This window comes from Lepidochelys kempii, chromosome 9 (assembly GCF_965140265.1).
Source record: "Lepidochelys kempii isolate rLepKem1 chromosome 9, rLepKem1.hap2, whole genome shotgun sequence".
Taxonomy (NCBI): domain Eukaryota; kingdom Metazoa; phylum Chordata; order Testudines; family Cheloniidae; genus Lepidochelys; species Lepidochelys kempii.
In genome coordinates, this window is record NC_133264.1 from 81,027,663 (window position 1) to 81,045,686 (window position 18,024).

Genomic DNA, 18,024 nt, shown 5'->3' on the forward strand with positions numbered 1-18,024 from the left:
TCTCTCATACAGTGGTGTGTAGTCTAAGCCTAAGCTTCATGAAACCACCAGCACAAGCTACTTGGTGGCTTATGAGGCACACATCTGACTGGAGGCTCATCATTAAGGTAGGGAAGGGTGGTCAAGCATGCCAATCGTGTAACTTTTTAGTATCAGCGCTGACATATGTACCAGTGGCTGGCAACCACTGCAGTAAACAATACTGTCATAATGCAAGCCCCCTGCCTATCAGCCTGTGATGTTGTTTTAGTCTCATTAACATAATCTTGAGTCATTATTCTGACAAAAGACTAAGGAAAGCATCAGTATCTGAAGTGACACAGCTCATAAATCCTGGATATTTCTGTCTTCTGAGAGATCTGGATTCATCGACATTTGTGCTGTCGATACAAATGCAGGGGGAGACCCTTGGATCAACTGCAAGTGTGAATGAGAATAACCCACACAGCCCTGCCTACTCAGTCCGTGTTCTTGTCAGGTCTTGTATGTGAAGTGAGGGTTGAGCATGGTCAGTATATGGATTGGAGCCCTCCAAGGAATACCCAGGTACTGAGGAAATGGTGTGGATGGCTCTTGAGTCACTATGGAACCACTGCTCCAGCATTGCGGTAGCGGAGCTGTGGCCTGGATAATTCAGGAGGGTGGTGCTTTTGAGTTACGGCTGACTGAATTTCTGCTTTCTGAAGATTTTTTTTTCTTTCTGCCTCATTGCTTTTCCTTTTACGCTGTTCCTGGCACTGTGAAACGAACTCTTGCGGTCAGAGAACAGTCAAGCTGAGATCGAGCGTATAAGTAGTTTGATTTGAACTTTAATCCTTAGCTCCTAAACTTCCATCGTGACTCTGAATTTCTAATTTCTTAAAGCAAAATTCAGTTTTGTTTGCATCGGGCATGCTCATGCAAGGTAATGAGCACCTCCTGAAAGATGCCAAATGTCCTCAAGTCCCATTGGAATCAGACACAGGCCTTCAGTGAGGTCACTGGGAGCTGAGGGCGCTCAGTGGCAAGAAGGATCGAGTCTCTTAAGTTCACACAGTAGCACCTTCTCCCCTTATTCACTCATTCTGGCGCTTCCTTTCACTCATATATATCAGTTCCTCCACTCAGTAGGGTTTGCAGGATACCGCATTCCATGCGTGTCTTCACAGGAGAATCGAACAAGACCCCTAATCATTTTGAGGTCTATCCTGGCCCATCAGGTGGGTCTTAGCCCATTTCCTGGAGGAAAAGAATTCATATTGGAAAATGCACAAGCACTAGTGGTACTAGTTGGCACTCTTGTAAGGCACAGAGGTTAAGAGTTGAAGGTAGTGTCCCTGGTGACTAAACTAACCGCTCATCTCGTGAAGCCATCCCTCTAGCTCAGGATGGCCACACCAGCTTACAGGCCCTTTCTGTGTCTGCAGTACCTGCCTCTGTCTGTGCATTATCAATTGTGCTTATGATGTTAATCTTGTACCTTTGCCAGCACGAAAATCCAGTTTTTATTTTTTTTAAACTGTATGTTTTTAAGCACGTCCTTCCATCTTTATAGCAGTGTCCTTGAGTATTAGTTTAAAAAGATTCTCTGAATAAGGGATTGACACTAGCATTATCCCACAGTTTGGGTTCACAAATGCTGTAGACTTAAAGTGGAGTGTTATACAGCATGTGTTGTCATGACACTGGGGCCAGGCTCTCCTGCTGGGGATTACAAGAGGCAGCCAATTAGCCGATTAGGATTCAGAGAGGTTCAGACAAGTGCAGTATTGCCTGTCCCATGCACTGAAAAATCGTGAGTCGAGCCTCAAAAAATCATCATGGCTTAAAAATCAGGAGATTTAAAAGTATAATAAGATTGGTGGGGGGTTTCTTTGCCTTCTGGTTTTGGAACCTTTAGGGTGCGCTCAGGTCAAGTTTGCAGGCTTTTCTCCCCAGCGGTAGCGGGTGAAACTCACTTCTTTTTTTTTAAATGGAAGCTGAGGGTCTCTTGTGGTCATGTGACTTCAGGCACCAGGGCATTAAGGGAAACACTAATTATCACAAGACTTGGGATCACAGTGGGAGAGTTGGCAACATTGTCTTGCTCTCTCCTCAGCTGCAATGCAGTTTTTCCCAGGTGGCTTTCTCCACAGCACTGCCTCGTGCTGTGCTGCTTCTTCCTGGAGTGCGTGTCTCGTCGTTGGTCCCTCTTATCAATCCGTTTGGGTCAGTGCATTTTGCACCTCCAGCAAAAAAGGGTTCTACCCTTTCCCCAGCCTCCGCCAACCTGCACCGTAGCTTCACTTTACCTTGCCCACTGCTCTCTCAAGATAGTGCCAGTGAAAATGACAAGTATTCACGCTGCCATGCAGGAATTCTGCCCCTGAACTACCCGCAGGTAGACTGAGTTGGATGGAGGATGTGACTCTCTCTCAGTGACTGACTTCCATGTTACTGCATTAAGCAAACCAGTCTCTGTGCTAAACCACTTTCTCAGTTTAGCACCAAAGTCTTTTTTGTCTCTCCCATGTTCTCCCAGCTCCTTTTAATTCTTCTTGGGAAGCAACTGGGACACAATCACGTTTTCTTCTGCTTCCTTCTTTATCTGTCACATCTCTGTAAAAGTCTCCTACAGCCCAGCTCATTCCTTTCTATCCTCCCCCCGCTTTCCTCTCAGTTCATGTCAGCTCCTGGAAAACACTGGCACCCACAGCTGTACACACATTATGCGTAGTGTGCACCATTGACAAGGTTGTCAATTGGGGGCAGGGCTGCCCCGGGGGAGGGGGTTCAAAAGGTTCATGCAGGGTCACAGCGCCACTCACTGACATTTTAGTTTCTTAATTGCATGTTGTGTCATGAACTGTAAGATTCAAAAGTGTTTGCTTAGATGCCATGCTTAATGAAAGTGAGAGTGGTTCAGTTGTAAATAACACGAAAAATTTTGGAGGGTGCCTGCTGAGCATACCTCAGTTCCTTTTCCAGCTCACACAATTTCTAAGGGGTCAGCAACCCCTTACACCTGAGGTACTACTTTCTGCATACATCATACAGGCTTTTACATTTTTCACTACTGTAGTGGGAAAGCGAGACATGGGCTAGTGGCCTGAGCAGGGGACTGGGATTCAGGATATCTCCAATCCTAATCCCAGCACTGACAGATTCCTTTGTTTTAACCTCAGCATTGATTTCTTCGGTCTATAAAATGTCACAGGCATAGTGTCAGGATTAATCAGTAGAGCACTTTGAAAAGTATGATGTATTATCGGCTGTAGGGTCTTACGGGGTAACTTAGCCTTTGTAATGCCATGGAATTCATGTGCTGGAGAAGATTCCATCTAATCTACTTTTATCCAGATTCTTCATAGCTGACTTACATGTAGAGGGTTATTCGTTTTATGAGATCTCTTCTATCAAGGTGTCTTGCCCCAGAATTACTGTATTTCAAAATGCTGCTTCGGCCGGGCAGCTTACTGCAGGCTACATCTACATTTGGGGTGAGGGGTGTGGCTCCGCTTTGCGAAGATATACTCATGCTGGCTCTCATCGAGCTGTGGTCGCACAGGTGAGCGGTGGCACAGGCTCCATTGAGTTCCGGAGGGTATGTACTAGGTGCAACTAGACCATGCCGCCTCTCGCGGCTGCTCATGCTCCTGCATGAGTTGGGTTCAGTTCTTTGCAGCACAAGGAAGCTTTGGTCTATTCGGTTAACTTCAGGCTGTTCCAACAGACCTTTAGTTGGATGGGAATGGAGAGGCCATCTTCTCATGGTTGTTTCTCCAAAGTGCTAGCCACAGAATCGTGGAGGCAGAAGAAAGAGATAATATGTGAGCAAAAGGGTTCCTGTTTCCTCTTGTTCTCTGAACTGGAACGTGGTTGCAGAGTGTGTGGTTAACCACGACATGGGTTTTGCAGAAGAAACTGTGGGTTGGTTTCTGTTATGTGAAAATCCTAGAAGGAGGGGAAGAAGGGAATCAACTGTGTGGGAGGCAAGCACTGGCCCCTGCTCCATTTATCATCTGTCTATAACCAGGAAAGAATAATACATATTCCAGCAGAGTAACCTTAATTACCAGGAGATGAAGTCAATCCTAACTGATGTTAGAGTTAAAAGATTGCCTTAAAGGCATAGAGGCTCTTTTTCTCCCTTTCCTGAAGTTGAGAGAGTTTGACACAGAGATACTTTAAATTTACAAATCACATCACTTAACATCTGGCATTCTGACACAGAGGATTAATTATGATCTTAGCTTGTTATGTCTTGGGGTACTCAAGGGGCATATGATGTAACAGACGGTGGATCTGCAATGTTTCTCCTCTGACTCACAGCCCTGGTTTCCCCAAAGGGTGCAAAAGCACACTGGCATCAGATTAGAAGTGACAGTAGAACAGACAAAGGGTTAAAAATGTTTAGGTATTGAATTAGGCATTCCTTTTGTCAACAGTGGAGCTGCTATAGATGGGGCTTCCTGTTCAGCACCTCCTGACAGAGCGGAAAAGATCAGTGGCTGCATGAAACGCATTTGGATTTCACTTGCACTTTTAATGTGTCTGTTGTAATCAAGAGGCAAGGTAAATTCCAGGTTGTCTTTTCCCTGAGCTCCGGGAGCAAAGAATGTTGCGTGAGAGGCAGAACGAGAGCAGCTTAATAGCAGTAGCAGGCCATTCTGCCAGCAAGAGCTGTACTATCTGAAGTATTATTGTTTTACTTACTGTCTGTAACACCTCTGAAGGACAAGGTTCCATGCAGTGAGATTAAAGAGACAATCCCATGCCCTTGGATTTTATATTTGAGATGGTCCAGTTCCTCTATAGCCCTTTTCAAAAACACACGGGTGACACCTTGCTCCAAGCTGCATCCCAACCAAAACAAAATCCTCGCTCTCACTTCAATCCAATGGGGTCTTGACGTTTTCTCCTAGAATCTGACTTGTAAAGACAGTGAAAGGCTGAGAAAACTACAAGTCCATTTTTGTTATTGTAGGTGGTTTTCCAGTCACATGGAGCATGGTTATAGTTTTCCATCCCCTTCTCCCCATCACTAGGGCACTTGATGAAACCCCCTGTGCTGCCGGACACTCCTGATTCCAGCCTACAGAGTGGGCGTGAGGGTCAGCCCGTATTTCACCACTTTCAAATGGCAGTACCACAGAGACTTGGCGATTGTATATTGCACTTGCAGTCAAGGCATTTTAGGTTGTGGCCCTGTCAGATGCCATAGGTTAAACCATGGTCAAGCCTAATCTGCACTTGTGGAAGACAACACCAATGAAAACCCAGGAGACTGAGGAAGGTGATTCAGCGCAGAGTACTCCTCCCAGTGCCCTGGCTTGATGTCTAACATCAGGCTTTTGAGAGATATCAGTTCAACTGATATTATTTATTACTTACCTAGCATGCAACAGGGGGAAGGGCTCTTCTGTCAACCCACTGTCTTACCCGGGTCTAGAACCCTGCATAAAGGTGCTGAAGTTCTGCTAATTCACTGTGGTAGGTGCTGCTCATTAGTGGGTTTGGCCCTCTAGAGCGGTAGCTAGGACAGATGATGTCCTGGGGAGTAAGATCACTAGGGCCAGCCAAGCTCAAGGAGGAAGCTTATGCTGAGGCTTATATTGTGTTAGTTATCAGTAAAGCCAAAATGCAGAAAGGGGCTGAGTTTGGGTGCTGCCTCAGGCCCTGTGTGCTCTGTTGTGGCAGGGGATGGGTCTTAGTCTGTTCATATAAAATAGAGGTGTACAAAATGCCTACTGCCAAATTCATCCATGGTGTGATTACCTCGGGCCTCTGCTCTGAGGAGCAGAAAGTTGAGCCCGCATGCTGCAGTGTTCTCTCACCATTACCATTTGAAAACCCTGAGAACAAATTGAAGGAGTCAGAAAAACAAGTTGACGTAGCCGAAGAAAGGTTTCCTATCTCTTCCTGTTGCTAATTTGTTAGAAACAAAATCATCCTTGCCTCACTGCTTTGGATACAATGTGACTGGGCTTTAGGTGGAATGAGACATCAAAATGCCACTGATGTTCCACAAAATATACTGAGCAAAAGAACATTTCCACATAAATGCTTTCAGCTCCTCTCTCTCCTCCCCTCTCGCCCCATGCTTCATGAAACTGGCAAGAGTGAATCAAGTGTCTCTTTCAAAACTCACTAGACAGGCACGACTGAATAATTTGGCAGGAATCTGGCGACCTCCCAACACAGCTGTCCTTGTGAGGGAAGGGATTACATAAACTTGTGTCTCATGGATTTGGGTTCCTCTCTCTTCACATATCAGCCACTGAGGATACACGTAACAAACACTTCCCCTCTTCATAGAGATTCTCTGGCAGTAGCTGAGTGCTTTAAGCTGTGTCCAGGGAGTTCATGCTACATTTTATTGCTTCTAATATGATCCAGCTCTCCCTGATGCATTCTAAGGCCCTGAGTTCCGATACACTCGTTGTGGTTCAGTCTAAACTGAGATAGCCCAAAGACAGTGTACCAGCAAAGTGCACAGTCACTGACGTCGTTGTGTCCTCTTATTTCTTTGACTTGATATGTGAGCGAAGCTGGTACCTGACCTAGAGCTAAGAGGAGAAATGGGATGTTTCACCCAAAAAAGGTTTGGGAGTCATAAGAGCTACAACAAAGTCAGTGCCTGAAGAACCATCTCAGGAATGATAATTACACTGATCTGAGTCCATGACTTGCCAGCTTGGGCCACATTAACCCTTGGTGTAACTCCATTGACTTCAGTAAAGTTACAGAAGGGGATAAATTTGGCCCCTCCAGTGTTGGACCAGGGCCAGGTTAAATCCTGCTGGACTAATTTCTAAGTCTGATGTTACACTGTCCAGATTCTGTGCTAGAAACAAATGTTAGCGGCTCGTGAGCTATCCGGTATTAAAACGCTCTGTATGGGCCTGCAATGCCCCTAACTTGATAGAAAACAAAACTGTTTCAAAATAGATATTTATACAGCAGCTTTCATTCAAAATGAGCCCAAAGCAGTTTACCAGCACACAGCACCACTGAAATGCAGCCAGCTCTGGAGCGGATAGTAGCATAAGCACACAATACACTGCACAGTGGAGGAATGGGAAATTTTGGCCTGTCTCTCTATCTAAGTTCTTATATGATACCCATCACCATGATACCTGAGCATATTCCAACAGGAGAAATTATACTCTATATACATTGTATGTATAATTAGTCATGTCCCTTCCCTCCAATCAGCAGGAACTAAATTTATTTTTGACATCTTTAGGCCAAACATTTTCAAAAGGGTTCATTAATTTTTAGGTAACCAGTCTGATAGAACAAAACTTCACTGTTCTGACATATCAGCTCCCAAATCTCCAGTGTAAGGCAGAGTTAACCGTGGGTGCTCACCACCTCTGAAAAGCATGCTCAAGGCATCTCAAGTTAAATGAGCAAGATGCTTTTGAAAATGTTGTCCTTATATCCCTGCAAAGCAAACCAGATCTCATTCTTTTAGAGGGTCACACTCAGGTAGTTTAAGTCTCAAACTTCGGTAATGGGGATTTTTTTTTTAACTTACAAAACTGAATAATACTGAAAAAAAATAAAATACCGTAAGACCTATTATAAAACAGTGTAGTGTGCCACACCCCCATTTCTTACAGCAGACTGTGAGAGTGGGGAGAAGGAAGGGCAGAAAAAGAGGCAGCAAGATGGGAAAATGAGGACAGAGTTGAGGAATAAGTTGAAAAAAATGATTTCCCCCATCCACCTGGTTTGACCACTGTCCAAAACAACTAGAAATCACCAGAGATGGGCCTGAACCACAATGGTGGTTTGGTTCCAAAACCCAGATCTGCTTTTCCCCAAAGTTTGCATTTATATCTGTGGTTTGTTATAGGTCTATGGTATAATCATGTGCTAATTTGAGAATGCTGACTGACATCTGAAGATGACTGAGCTTTCAGTTATGTAACGTTTTCCCTTTCAAGTGTCTCCTTAAAACGCAGCTCTCCCATGATGCCTACCAAACACTCGACAGTAGCCAGGCAAATGATGTGCTATGATTGCTGCTTTTTACACTAATCATACTCATCTCACTTGTGCCTCATGTTTCGTTCCGTCTGCTTGTTGTATCCACCTGTGTCTTATATTTAGATGATTAGCTCTTCAGGGTAAGCATTGTCTTTTCATTATATGTTTGCACAGTGCCTCACACAATGGAGCCTGCATCGCTGATTAGCTTGTAGGTCCTACAAATAACTAATACTAATAATAAAGAGTTCCGAGCAGAAAGTTCACCATTCATAATTGCAGCAAAAGAACAGCGTGACATTTTGCAGATGGTTTGTGCTGAGCAGGGAATGTGGGGAGCAGGTGAAAGATTCCCCAGATCCCTTGAACATTTCTTGAAAGAAAAATTAAAACCGCTGAGCTAGCGTTTGCATCTCTCCTTCAATTCTCCCTTTCTCCCAAACTTGCTAAGCAGTTCTTCAGATGCCCTTGGAGTGCAGATCAAAGCATCACATTGTATCATGTGGAAGATGAGAGATTGGAGCTCTTGGGTGACTTCTTTGAATAGGAAACGGGGAAAATAACCACCAATGAAAAAACAATATCCTCAGATAAGAGTCAGTTCAAAGATTCTGAGTGGGTATTGAAAAATGTTTGCATTCCACATCACCTAGCACACGTGCATACCAGAACTCCCAGCACCCATTCAGGATAGTGCATGCTCACACACCAACACTAACACCCACACACAGCTTTTCTTACTGACATTTCAGAGTGGAAATAAACAACCACCACTTCTGGAATGCTTTACTCACAGTACCCGCTGTATCACAGTTTTACTTCCAGCACCACTGAGCCCATATTTTCTTACTCGTTTGCTGAAGGGGTGGCAGAGGAAATAAATTGTCCTTAAAAGTGTTTTCTTCCAGCCAGACTTTTAAAGTTCAATGTTAATCATAGAATCATAGAATGTCAGGGTTGGAAGGGATCTCAGGAGGTCATCTAGTCCAACCCCCTGCTCAAAGCAGGACCAATCCCCAACTACATCATCCCAGCCAGGGCTTTGTCAAGCTGGGCCTTAAAAACCTCTAAGGATGGAGATTCCACCTTAAACAGATTACTGCAACAGAATTTCAGTTAAACAGTCAAATGTCTGATTCTGGCAGCAGATTTCTAGTTAGGTAGCATGCCCTTCCCCATCCCATTTGTGTCATCTCCCTGGTACATGCCATCAGAAGAACATGTGGAAGAATTTGGGAAACTAGGCCAATGTAGTCTGTGGTAGCATGACATCTACCATCACTGCTTTCCTTTTGCAGCCTAGGAAACTGCCTCTGTGTGACCATTTGATCTTCACGTTCTAAAACCATTAAGATCATATGCTGAAATATGGTTATAATATTTTGCAGTTCTAAAAATTTCAAAGTGCCTTTTACAGATTAATTAGTTGCAACTCACAACATCCGTATGAGGTAGGCAAATATCCACCTTTTAAAGATGGGGAAACTGAGGCACGGAGGCATTGTGATTCACCCAAAGTCATACAGCAAGTTATTGTCAGATCAGGATTAGAACTTAAGCATCCTGACTCCAATCTTTGTGCTTTAAGCACTGCACAATCCTTCCTCTCCTATTAACCTTTTACACATTAGAACACATGAGAGTTTGGGAACCAAAAGATGTATCATCAGCAGAATGACCAATATCCTACATGTGCAACAACATATATCTAATATATATTATGCAAATAGTATCTTTTATATAGTGAGCTTATAGGAGAGATATACTGACTCATATTAATTAATGTGAATGTGACCCTTTCCATCTGTGCATTAGGATGCTTCCCTGATTCTCAGGTTCAGTCTGCACTGGTCCCCGTTGCAAAGAGAGTAAGAGCAGCTAAGAGGCTGCTCTGACTTATGACAGTGGAGGATAGATGAAGCAGAGCTCTACCATACTGCCCCCTCCCACAATCCTGACAAGCCCTCTCCAACACTCAATATGACTCTTATATTGGTGGGGTGGCAGCTGACACAGCAGCCATATGCTCACAAGTTCTCTTGCTCCATGGGATGTCCTGCTGGCCATTTGTACAGAGATTTCAATTGAGAACCTGGCCCTCTATGTGAATGAAACACATAATGCTCTTTCCACCTGAGCTCATAGCCTTCTGCAGGACAAAACAGGTACAAGTCTATCAACTGAACAGCAGATGCTGGAGGGCTGTAGGATTAAATATTTAGGACCAATTTGAAAGGTGCCTGCTTCTGCCATTCTGATATGCTTCCCCTTAGAACTGCAATAGTCCTACCTGTTCTTATCAAATAAACACCCTCCCTCTCCTCCTTCATATGCCTCCTTTATACCCCACCCCCGCTTCAAGCTGTCCCTTTTCCACATCATCCAAACACCTGTTTCCTTTTGTCTTCTGTGTGGTTATCTGATTTAGATTGTGAGCTTGTAGCTAGGAAGGAGGGTCTTTTGGTTAGACACAGGGTAGGGACTCAGGAGGATCTTGATTCAATTCCAGCACTGCCATGGACTCCCAGTCTGAATTTGAGCAAGTCACATAATTTCTCCCTGCCTCAATTTAGTATCTGTAAAATGGAAGTATTAATAGTCCCTTTCTCTCGGACTTCGTGCCTCTTGTCTGTTTACATTAGAAGCTCCTCAGAACAGGGATTGTGCCTTACTGAGTATGTACGGTGTGTCGCACGTTTGGGATCCCAAGTTTCGCTGAGGCCTTTTGGATCTACTATAATCCAAATATTAGAAGGGTCTTCTGATCACTTCACAGATGGCTGCATTGCAGTAATGAGAGAAGCAATTCCTGCATACAGTTCATTAAAGGAGCTGGGAACTTTTGGAATAAAATATACACTCCATAGACATACATTAGGTTTCAGATATTTAATTATATATATATATTCACATACCAAATATGTGTGTGTGTGTGTAACTAGATATGGATACTGTAGTTAGATTTTGCTGATGGGGAGGTTGTTATTTATAGTAGGTTGATTATAGGGTCCCATTATATTTTGAGAGCTGTGGTTGACTTCCTGGGAGTATGGGCAGGTTTTGTTATAGATAGTTATCCTTTAGTTTATATGTTTTTATTGTATGTGCAAGCTCATAGAGCCCTGGTCAGGTGATTTAAAATTCAGTTGAAGAATCAATAATATCCATCTATTGAGATACATGAACTTGGGACTGGGATTATGATGGCAAAGAATGGCTAACCAGTTAGAAAATATAATCTAGTACCAGTTCCCATGACTTCCTGCTGGGACTGAACTTTCTGGGAAATCAATGGTCCTGCCAAGACTATTTCAGCCCTAAACACTTTTTGTTTTCTGTGGATTTGTACAGACCTCCTCTTGCGCTTAACCCTGTGAAAATTCAAGAACCCCTGAAAACAAGTTGGATTTGAATATACGGCTAAAAAGTGGAGAATGTTGCTTCTTCCTGTTTCCTGTAGTAGCAAAAAAGGAATTTGTTGAATGCCTGGAGCAGTTGGCCTGAGTTCTAAGATGTACTATGGTTGAACTCTGTAGCCATTATGTACCACTTTGAATTATTTAGTTTTTTGTCAATTTCAATATGTTTCTGTTGTATTCTTGGGATTGCCTAGCATCCTTCAGGTGGCTGAAAATTCCTGTTAAGCTTAAGGCTAAAGACTCTAGGGAGCCTGGTGGAAAAAGAAAAGGTGATTTGACTTCCTTAAAACAAAGTTTTTGTAATGTGCAGTTCTTTTCTCTAAAGTCAGCTTTGTAAAAGTGGCAGGGGCTTCATGCTGCTCGTTTTACAGTGATTTCCACATCAGTTTAATGTACAAGAACAGAAAAAAGGTGTTTCTTCTAACTTCCCTCTATGCAAATTCAGTCTGGGATCTGATGTTCAAGCTGGGTTCTTTCTTGCTAGTGCATCTTCACCAGGAATAAATATGTTCTGGGCTGCATGTTGCCCCCCAGTGACACAAGTGCAATTTCATTGCTTTCATATCCTTCCCTCAGTGACAGAAAGCAATCTGTCATATTGTTCATCTTCATATTGTTCCCTCGGTGGCACCTGTGAAACTATGGATATGTCCACACTGCAATTAAAAACCTGGGCTGGCTCATGACAGCTAATTTGGGCTTACGGAGCTCAGGCTTGCGGGGCTGTTTAATTGTGGTGTAGACATTGGGGCTTGCGCTGGAGCCCGGGCTCTAGGACCCTGCGAGCTGGGAGGGGCAACCTGTGCAACACAGTTAAATCAACCTAACCCCTGGTATAGACGGTGTTAAGTCAATGGGAGAATTCTCCCATCGATGTAGCTACTGCGTCTCGGGGAGGTGGTGTACCTATGCCAATGAGAGAAGCCCTCCTGTCAGCGTAGGTAACATCTTCACTGAAGTGCTACAGCGGCACAGATGCGCTCCTACAACATTTTAAGGGTAGACCTGCCCTAAGTGTTTTGACCAGGGTAATTTTCTTAAATGACAGGGTTGTTTCTAACTATTCTATTGGGAAATTATATCACAATTTAGTACATCCTATTGTTAGAAAGTTTTCCATTATGTATTCAGTCTGAAATTTCCTTTCTTTTCTTTCCATACTTTGCTAGAATAAGATAGTTGCAAAGCATATTGTTTAATGGATTGTTTCATTGGGAGTTTTAGGGGAAATATTAAGACTAAGAGCTTCTAGACATTCTCCTCTCTCACCATCATTAATACCATTAAGCAGATTCATAAAACAGCTCTTTTGAGATCTTATGCCAAGTTCATTTGTTTTCTTTATTTCAAGAAGTTTTATAAGAGATATCCTAAGGACATTCACCATTTAATTTTGTTCAATTACACAAATATTGTGCTGTGATTTTATTTGTATGGTTAGATTATTCCTCCGATATGTTGTTTATCTTTATTGCATTTTAAAAATAGTTGAAAAATAAAATAGGAAAGAAAATGGCTTGCTGTTTAAATGATCAAGGTAAATTAACTTTGTACAACCGTGTATTGGTTTATGAGCCCTGTGGAAGAACCTAGCCTTAATTGTGCCTTGTTAAAATTGGCTATTTAAATATTAAAGCCTTTTAACTGGTTCTCCGTATAGAATCATGTTCCTATTTGATTAATCTCCTATTTTCTGATGACCTGGCTTTTTTATGCTCTTGTCATATAAATAGTTTATACAGCGGGCCTGATTCTCCACTCAGTATGTCAGTGTGAATCAGGGAAAGCTGCGCTGCAGACAATGCAAATGTTACTGTTGTAAAACTGATGTAAGCAAAAGGAGAATCAGGCTCCTTGGTATTTATTTTATATCCTCTTTTTGGGGGGAAGGAGGGAGAGAAAAATGTCTGAGCGCTGTTTTTCACATACAACTCCTCAAACCTGCATTTTCACATCTATGTCTGATAAACCGACATGGCATCTCTCAGCATACTTATTTAGTGGCACCTTCCCCCAGCTTTTTCAGGCATCTGCAGTGAGCACAGTTTATGCTTCAGTTCAAGGAATCAGGACAGCTGATGCAGAGCACGGTGGCAAAAACAGCAGCAGCAATGGGGCCCTGGGTGTGCTAGACTTGTCAAGAGGCTCAATGGATTGTGTGCATTTTTAGCTGAGCCATTAAGCGGGAATAACAAATAATGATTTTTCCTCTTCCTCTCCAAAATGGTAAAGGTGGGAGAAAGGGCCATTAAAACAAAGGGAGAGAGGAAAACCAAGGGGTGATCATACATAATACTGAAAGGTATAAATATCATGGAGGGAGAACAATGTTAAAGTATTCCAAGGTATAATGGGATGGAACTGAGCTTAGGGTAATTACAGGCTGAATGTTCCCAGTAATGAAGTCTGTAAGAGTGGGAAAAAGTGGTGGGAACCCCCCTTTTTTGTGATATTTAGAACTAGCTTGGACAAAGCACAAGTCTACTAGCTAATGTGCAAAATGACCTATTAGGTCTACTCTTTTCTATCTCCAGTTTTTATGTTTCTGTGAACCACTTTAGGACCATAGGAAGCAGATCAGATTAGTGGTCCCTCTTCTCAAGTTTCCTGTCATCTGCACAACAGTGCCAAGTACCAGATGCTTCAGAAGAAGGTGTAAAATCCATGTAATTGTCAGTCATGGAATAAACTACTTGCTGGGGGAAGTTTCTTCCTGATCACAAGCAGCTGATAGTGGCTATTTTATGCCCCAAAGCCTGAGGGTTATATCAAGTGTACATTTTTATCGTAGCTAGCCTTTATCTATTCTATTAATTTAGCCAAAAATTTAAGTATTTACAGCAAATAAAGTTCTAAGAATTAGATCATATTTTGCAAATTAACCCTTTCATTTCTGTGCTGAAAGAAAACTACAGTGTTTCAAATGGTTAAGACTACGCTTGGAAAGATTAGATTTTTATTGGTCAGTAAAGGTTAATTTCACCATACACACACAAATCAATGAAAAAATATTTCCATCAATGATCATCAAAATTTACAGATAGACAGAGTAAGAAAAATGCTGCTTGAGAACTTATTAGAGTTTGATTTAAGGATAGTTACTTTACATATATATATTTTACATATGATGTTGGCAATTGGTGTTTTAATGCTTATAAAGCTTTAATTTTTTGAATCTCAGCATCTAATGTCATTACATAATTACTGTCTGCCTCCCCACATTGTCTGAGATCCTCATAATTTCCAGTAACCTCAGTGATTTAAACTGAAAAAATCTTCAGAAATGTGTAAACATAAACATCAATATAATCTCTCAAATTTATGAAAAATAAATATTGAATTCTGCCAAGCCTCATTAAGATTCAATATATACTTCCTGGCATAGGCTTCAGTCCACCTAGAATTAAATGCATCTCTTCTTTTTCATGTAGGACCTGATACGAAGAGATATACTGTATTACAAAGGTCGCATTGACATGGATAAATATGAAGTGGTGGATATAGAAGATGGGAGAGATGATGACTTCAACGTCAGCATGAAGAATGCCTTCAAACTTCATAACAAGGAAACCGAGGAAATTCACTTATTCTTTGCCAAGAAGCTGGAGGAGAAACTGCGATGGCTCAGAGCTTTCAGAGAAGAAAGAAAGATGGTTCAAGAAGATGAAAAGATAGGTAAGGGATCGAAAATCAGTGGGAGGGTGGTTGCTGGGTTTTGCCCCCTGTGGGGGAGAAGGCCAAATTACTGTGCTTTAGAATTATAGTTTAACTTCATTATAACATCCCTGGCTTATCTCACAGTTGCTGTGAAGATTTGCTCATTTAGGAGCAAATGCTGCCCTTGGCTTCAAGCTTCAGCAGAAGAAAACTCCACAAGGTGATGCAGGAGAGAGAAATCTACAGTCCCCCAGCCACTGAGAGGCAGCAAAGCCTCACGGCTGCAGTAGTTTCTGCCCTACCTATGCACCACCACTGTAGGGAGAAAGGCAGACAGACTCACTGCTCTACCAGCCTTGCCCTTCTCTATGTATTACCACAAAAGGTTATTGTAACCAAGATTGGCATCTGGCTTATTGTCTTTTGCTCATTCATAAAGTACTGTGTTCATTTATGGCACTGTATAAATAATGCTAAAAATAATAATGTTTATAAGGTTGCTTTTTAGGCAGCCTCCTCCCAACTGATGTTACAGTGAGGCTTTATTTTAAAAGAAGGTTTGTTTTTTATTAAAATGTCTCTCTGTATGGGTAGCCCCACCAGGCAATGCTTTGCCATCTATGGGTTATTAGTTTCATAAATGGTGCATGAAGAAATACTCAGAAAAAGAGGGTTGGAAAACGATTTTCTGAATTCTTTGCCATATTCCCTTTTTCCAGGCTTTGAAATTTCTGAAAATCAAAAGCGGCAAGCGGCAATGACAGTAAGGAAAGTCAGTAAGCAAAAAGGTAATTGGCAGCATGCCTCTCGTTAGGTGAAGCCAGGGTGGGGTGGGGCTTTATGCTGGACTGCAATCCACGTTCCCTTTGATTTTTCACCAGTCTCTTTTTTTATCTCGTTTGTGTGTTTCATAAAATTTGTTGATGTATCCATGGGCCAAATTCATTTCTGGTGTAACTCTGTTGAAGCCAGTGGAATTACAGCAGAGGTGATTTTGATCTCCTCTGTCCAGTCTAGTATCCAAAAGCAATCCTGTGGGCAGGAATTTATCTCAAACCATAGACAGTATGTAGATTCATCTCACCCCAGACTGAAACTAAAGCCGGTGAGAAGATACAAAGAGGCTTGCTAATTCCCAGAGTCTCCCATTGGAAAAGAAAGGGAGATGGCTAAAACCCAGGATGTGTTGAGGTCCCACCACTCTACTTCTTTTTGAAATGAGAGACTCATGGAACTTGCATATAACCTTTTAAGGATAGCACAGTTGCATCAGCACTAGCAAACATAGCATCCTAGTAAAGACACTATATATCAAATAGTCCTAGAAGATCATATTCATCCCCCTGCCTGGGAAGAGTACAGTCAACCAATAAGAGTCATGTCAGATATTAGACTGAGAAGTCACTGGCCAGAGTTAATGATCAGTTCTGATAATTCTTGCAGCTGCAGGTTTTGTAATGATCAATATTGGGGAGAGTTAGAGAGGAGTCATAGTAACAATGTTTGAAGTCATGGAGTCTTCAGAAAAAATATGAGAAGTCATGAACATGCCATCTAGTTACCAAAATATCATGGCACGTTCAGGTCTCCAAATGGTTAAATGTTTTGGGAACAACTCAGGACTTCTTGGGTACCTGCAGTCACCAGCTGCCGCCTCCCTGTTCTATAGCTTTTACAGCCCTATGCTTGACTTTTCAAACAAACAATGTCTTAAACCTTTAACGAGTTCCTAGCTCTCTTCCTCACCTGGTTGTTCCATACTGGCCTGATGGTTCATTAGTGCTTTGTTAGGCCCAGTGTGAACCCATTGGTCTCCTATGTCCCTGCACTGTTGTTGTTGATCTACTGCCATCTACTAGCCTCTAGTGTTATCCTCTGAGTTGTTCTCTAAAAACTCTCATGGCCAGATTTTCAAAACTGGAAATGTGCAAAAAATGCATTTGGGTGCCAAATGTACGTACCGCATCACTACAACTGTGCACAGGAACTGCACATTCAATAGACCAGTTTTTCATGTAACTGGCCACTTGTATGGGCACAATTCTGAAAATTTTCCCCCTCACTATCCTCTTGTGCACTGACTCCCGGAGCATGCAAACAATTCACTGAAATCACGCTCACTGGAAAATCGCAGGATCTGTGACTCAAATGACAGCCCCGGCAAATCAAGTTCTCATTAGTGCTAATGAAACTGACTCAGCTCAAGTGTGCCTGAGAGTGCATATGAATATTTCCAATTGAACTGCTGTAGTTCCATCCTGACAAACTCAGCGTACTTAACTATATTTAGTTTTTACACAGCACTTGCTCTCTTATTCTCTCTCTCTTTCTTTCTCTGTGGGGAAAAAACAAAAGGGGAGGGGAATTTTAATAGCCCAGGCTCCTTAGGCTATACAATTAATTAGCTTCCCTCTTCCTAGAACATCAGTCAGCACCTCCCTTATCCAGAATGACCCTGTGCTCTAATATTGGGAATTCTTTTTATGATATAACGTCCTTGAGTCTGACAGAAACTCATTCTGACTCACACATCAAGTGGAACGATGTCAGATTGTTTTACCTAAGACATTTATTCTGAAATAATAACAAAACCCTTTACATAGCATCATTATATTAGCAACTCTGCCTCTTCCATAATGTCTTGTGCTTCAGTGAGCATAGCCCAGCCCCAAGTTAATTAAATTAAGTACTGATAAAGTAAATTTTGTAAAGCCAGAGCCTTGCTAAATACCATCAAAACCAGTTGATTTTATTACCCCATAGAGAGTGGTTTGGCTTATCGAATAATAGGTGTGTAGAACTGGAAGGAACTTCAAGAGGTCATCTAGTCCAGTGCCCTGCACTCAAGGCAAGACTATGTAATAACTAAACCATTCCTGACAGGTGTTCAACTTTTTCTTTAAAACATCCAATGATGGAGATTCTACAACTTCCCTAGGCAATTTGGTCCAGTGCTTAACTACCCTGACAGTTAGGAAGTTTTTCCTAATGT

The 18,024-nt window shown here is 42.2% G+C and overlaps 1 protein-coding gene across 13 annotated transcripts in view; it reads left to right on the forward strand.

Moving 5' to 3' along the window:
- The window catches only part of ARHGEF9 (Cdc42 guanine nucleotide exchange factor 9), a 307,760-nt gene that overhangs the window by 274,763 nt on the left and 14,973 nt on the right, over window positions 1-18,024 (forward strand). For all 13 annotated transcript variants that reach the window (XM_073361041.1, XM_073361042.1, XM_073361040.1 and 10 more), the window contains 2 exons: window positions 14,807-15,050; window positions 15,752-15,820. In XM_073361041.1, the coding sequence (XP_073217142.1) occupies window positions 14,807-15,050; window positions 15,752-15,820 (313 nt within the window). The remainder of the gene's footprint in view (window positions 1-14,806; window positions 15,051-15,751; window positions 15,821-18,024) is intronic.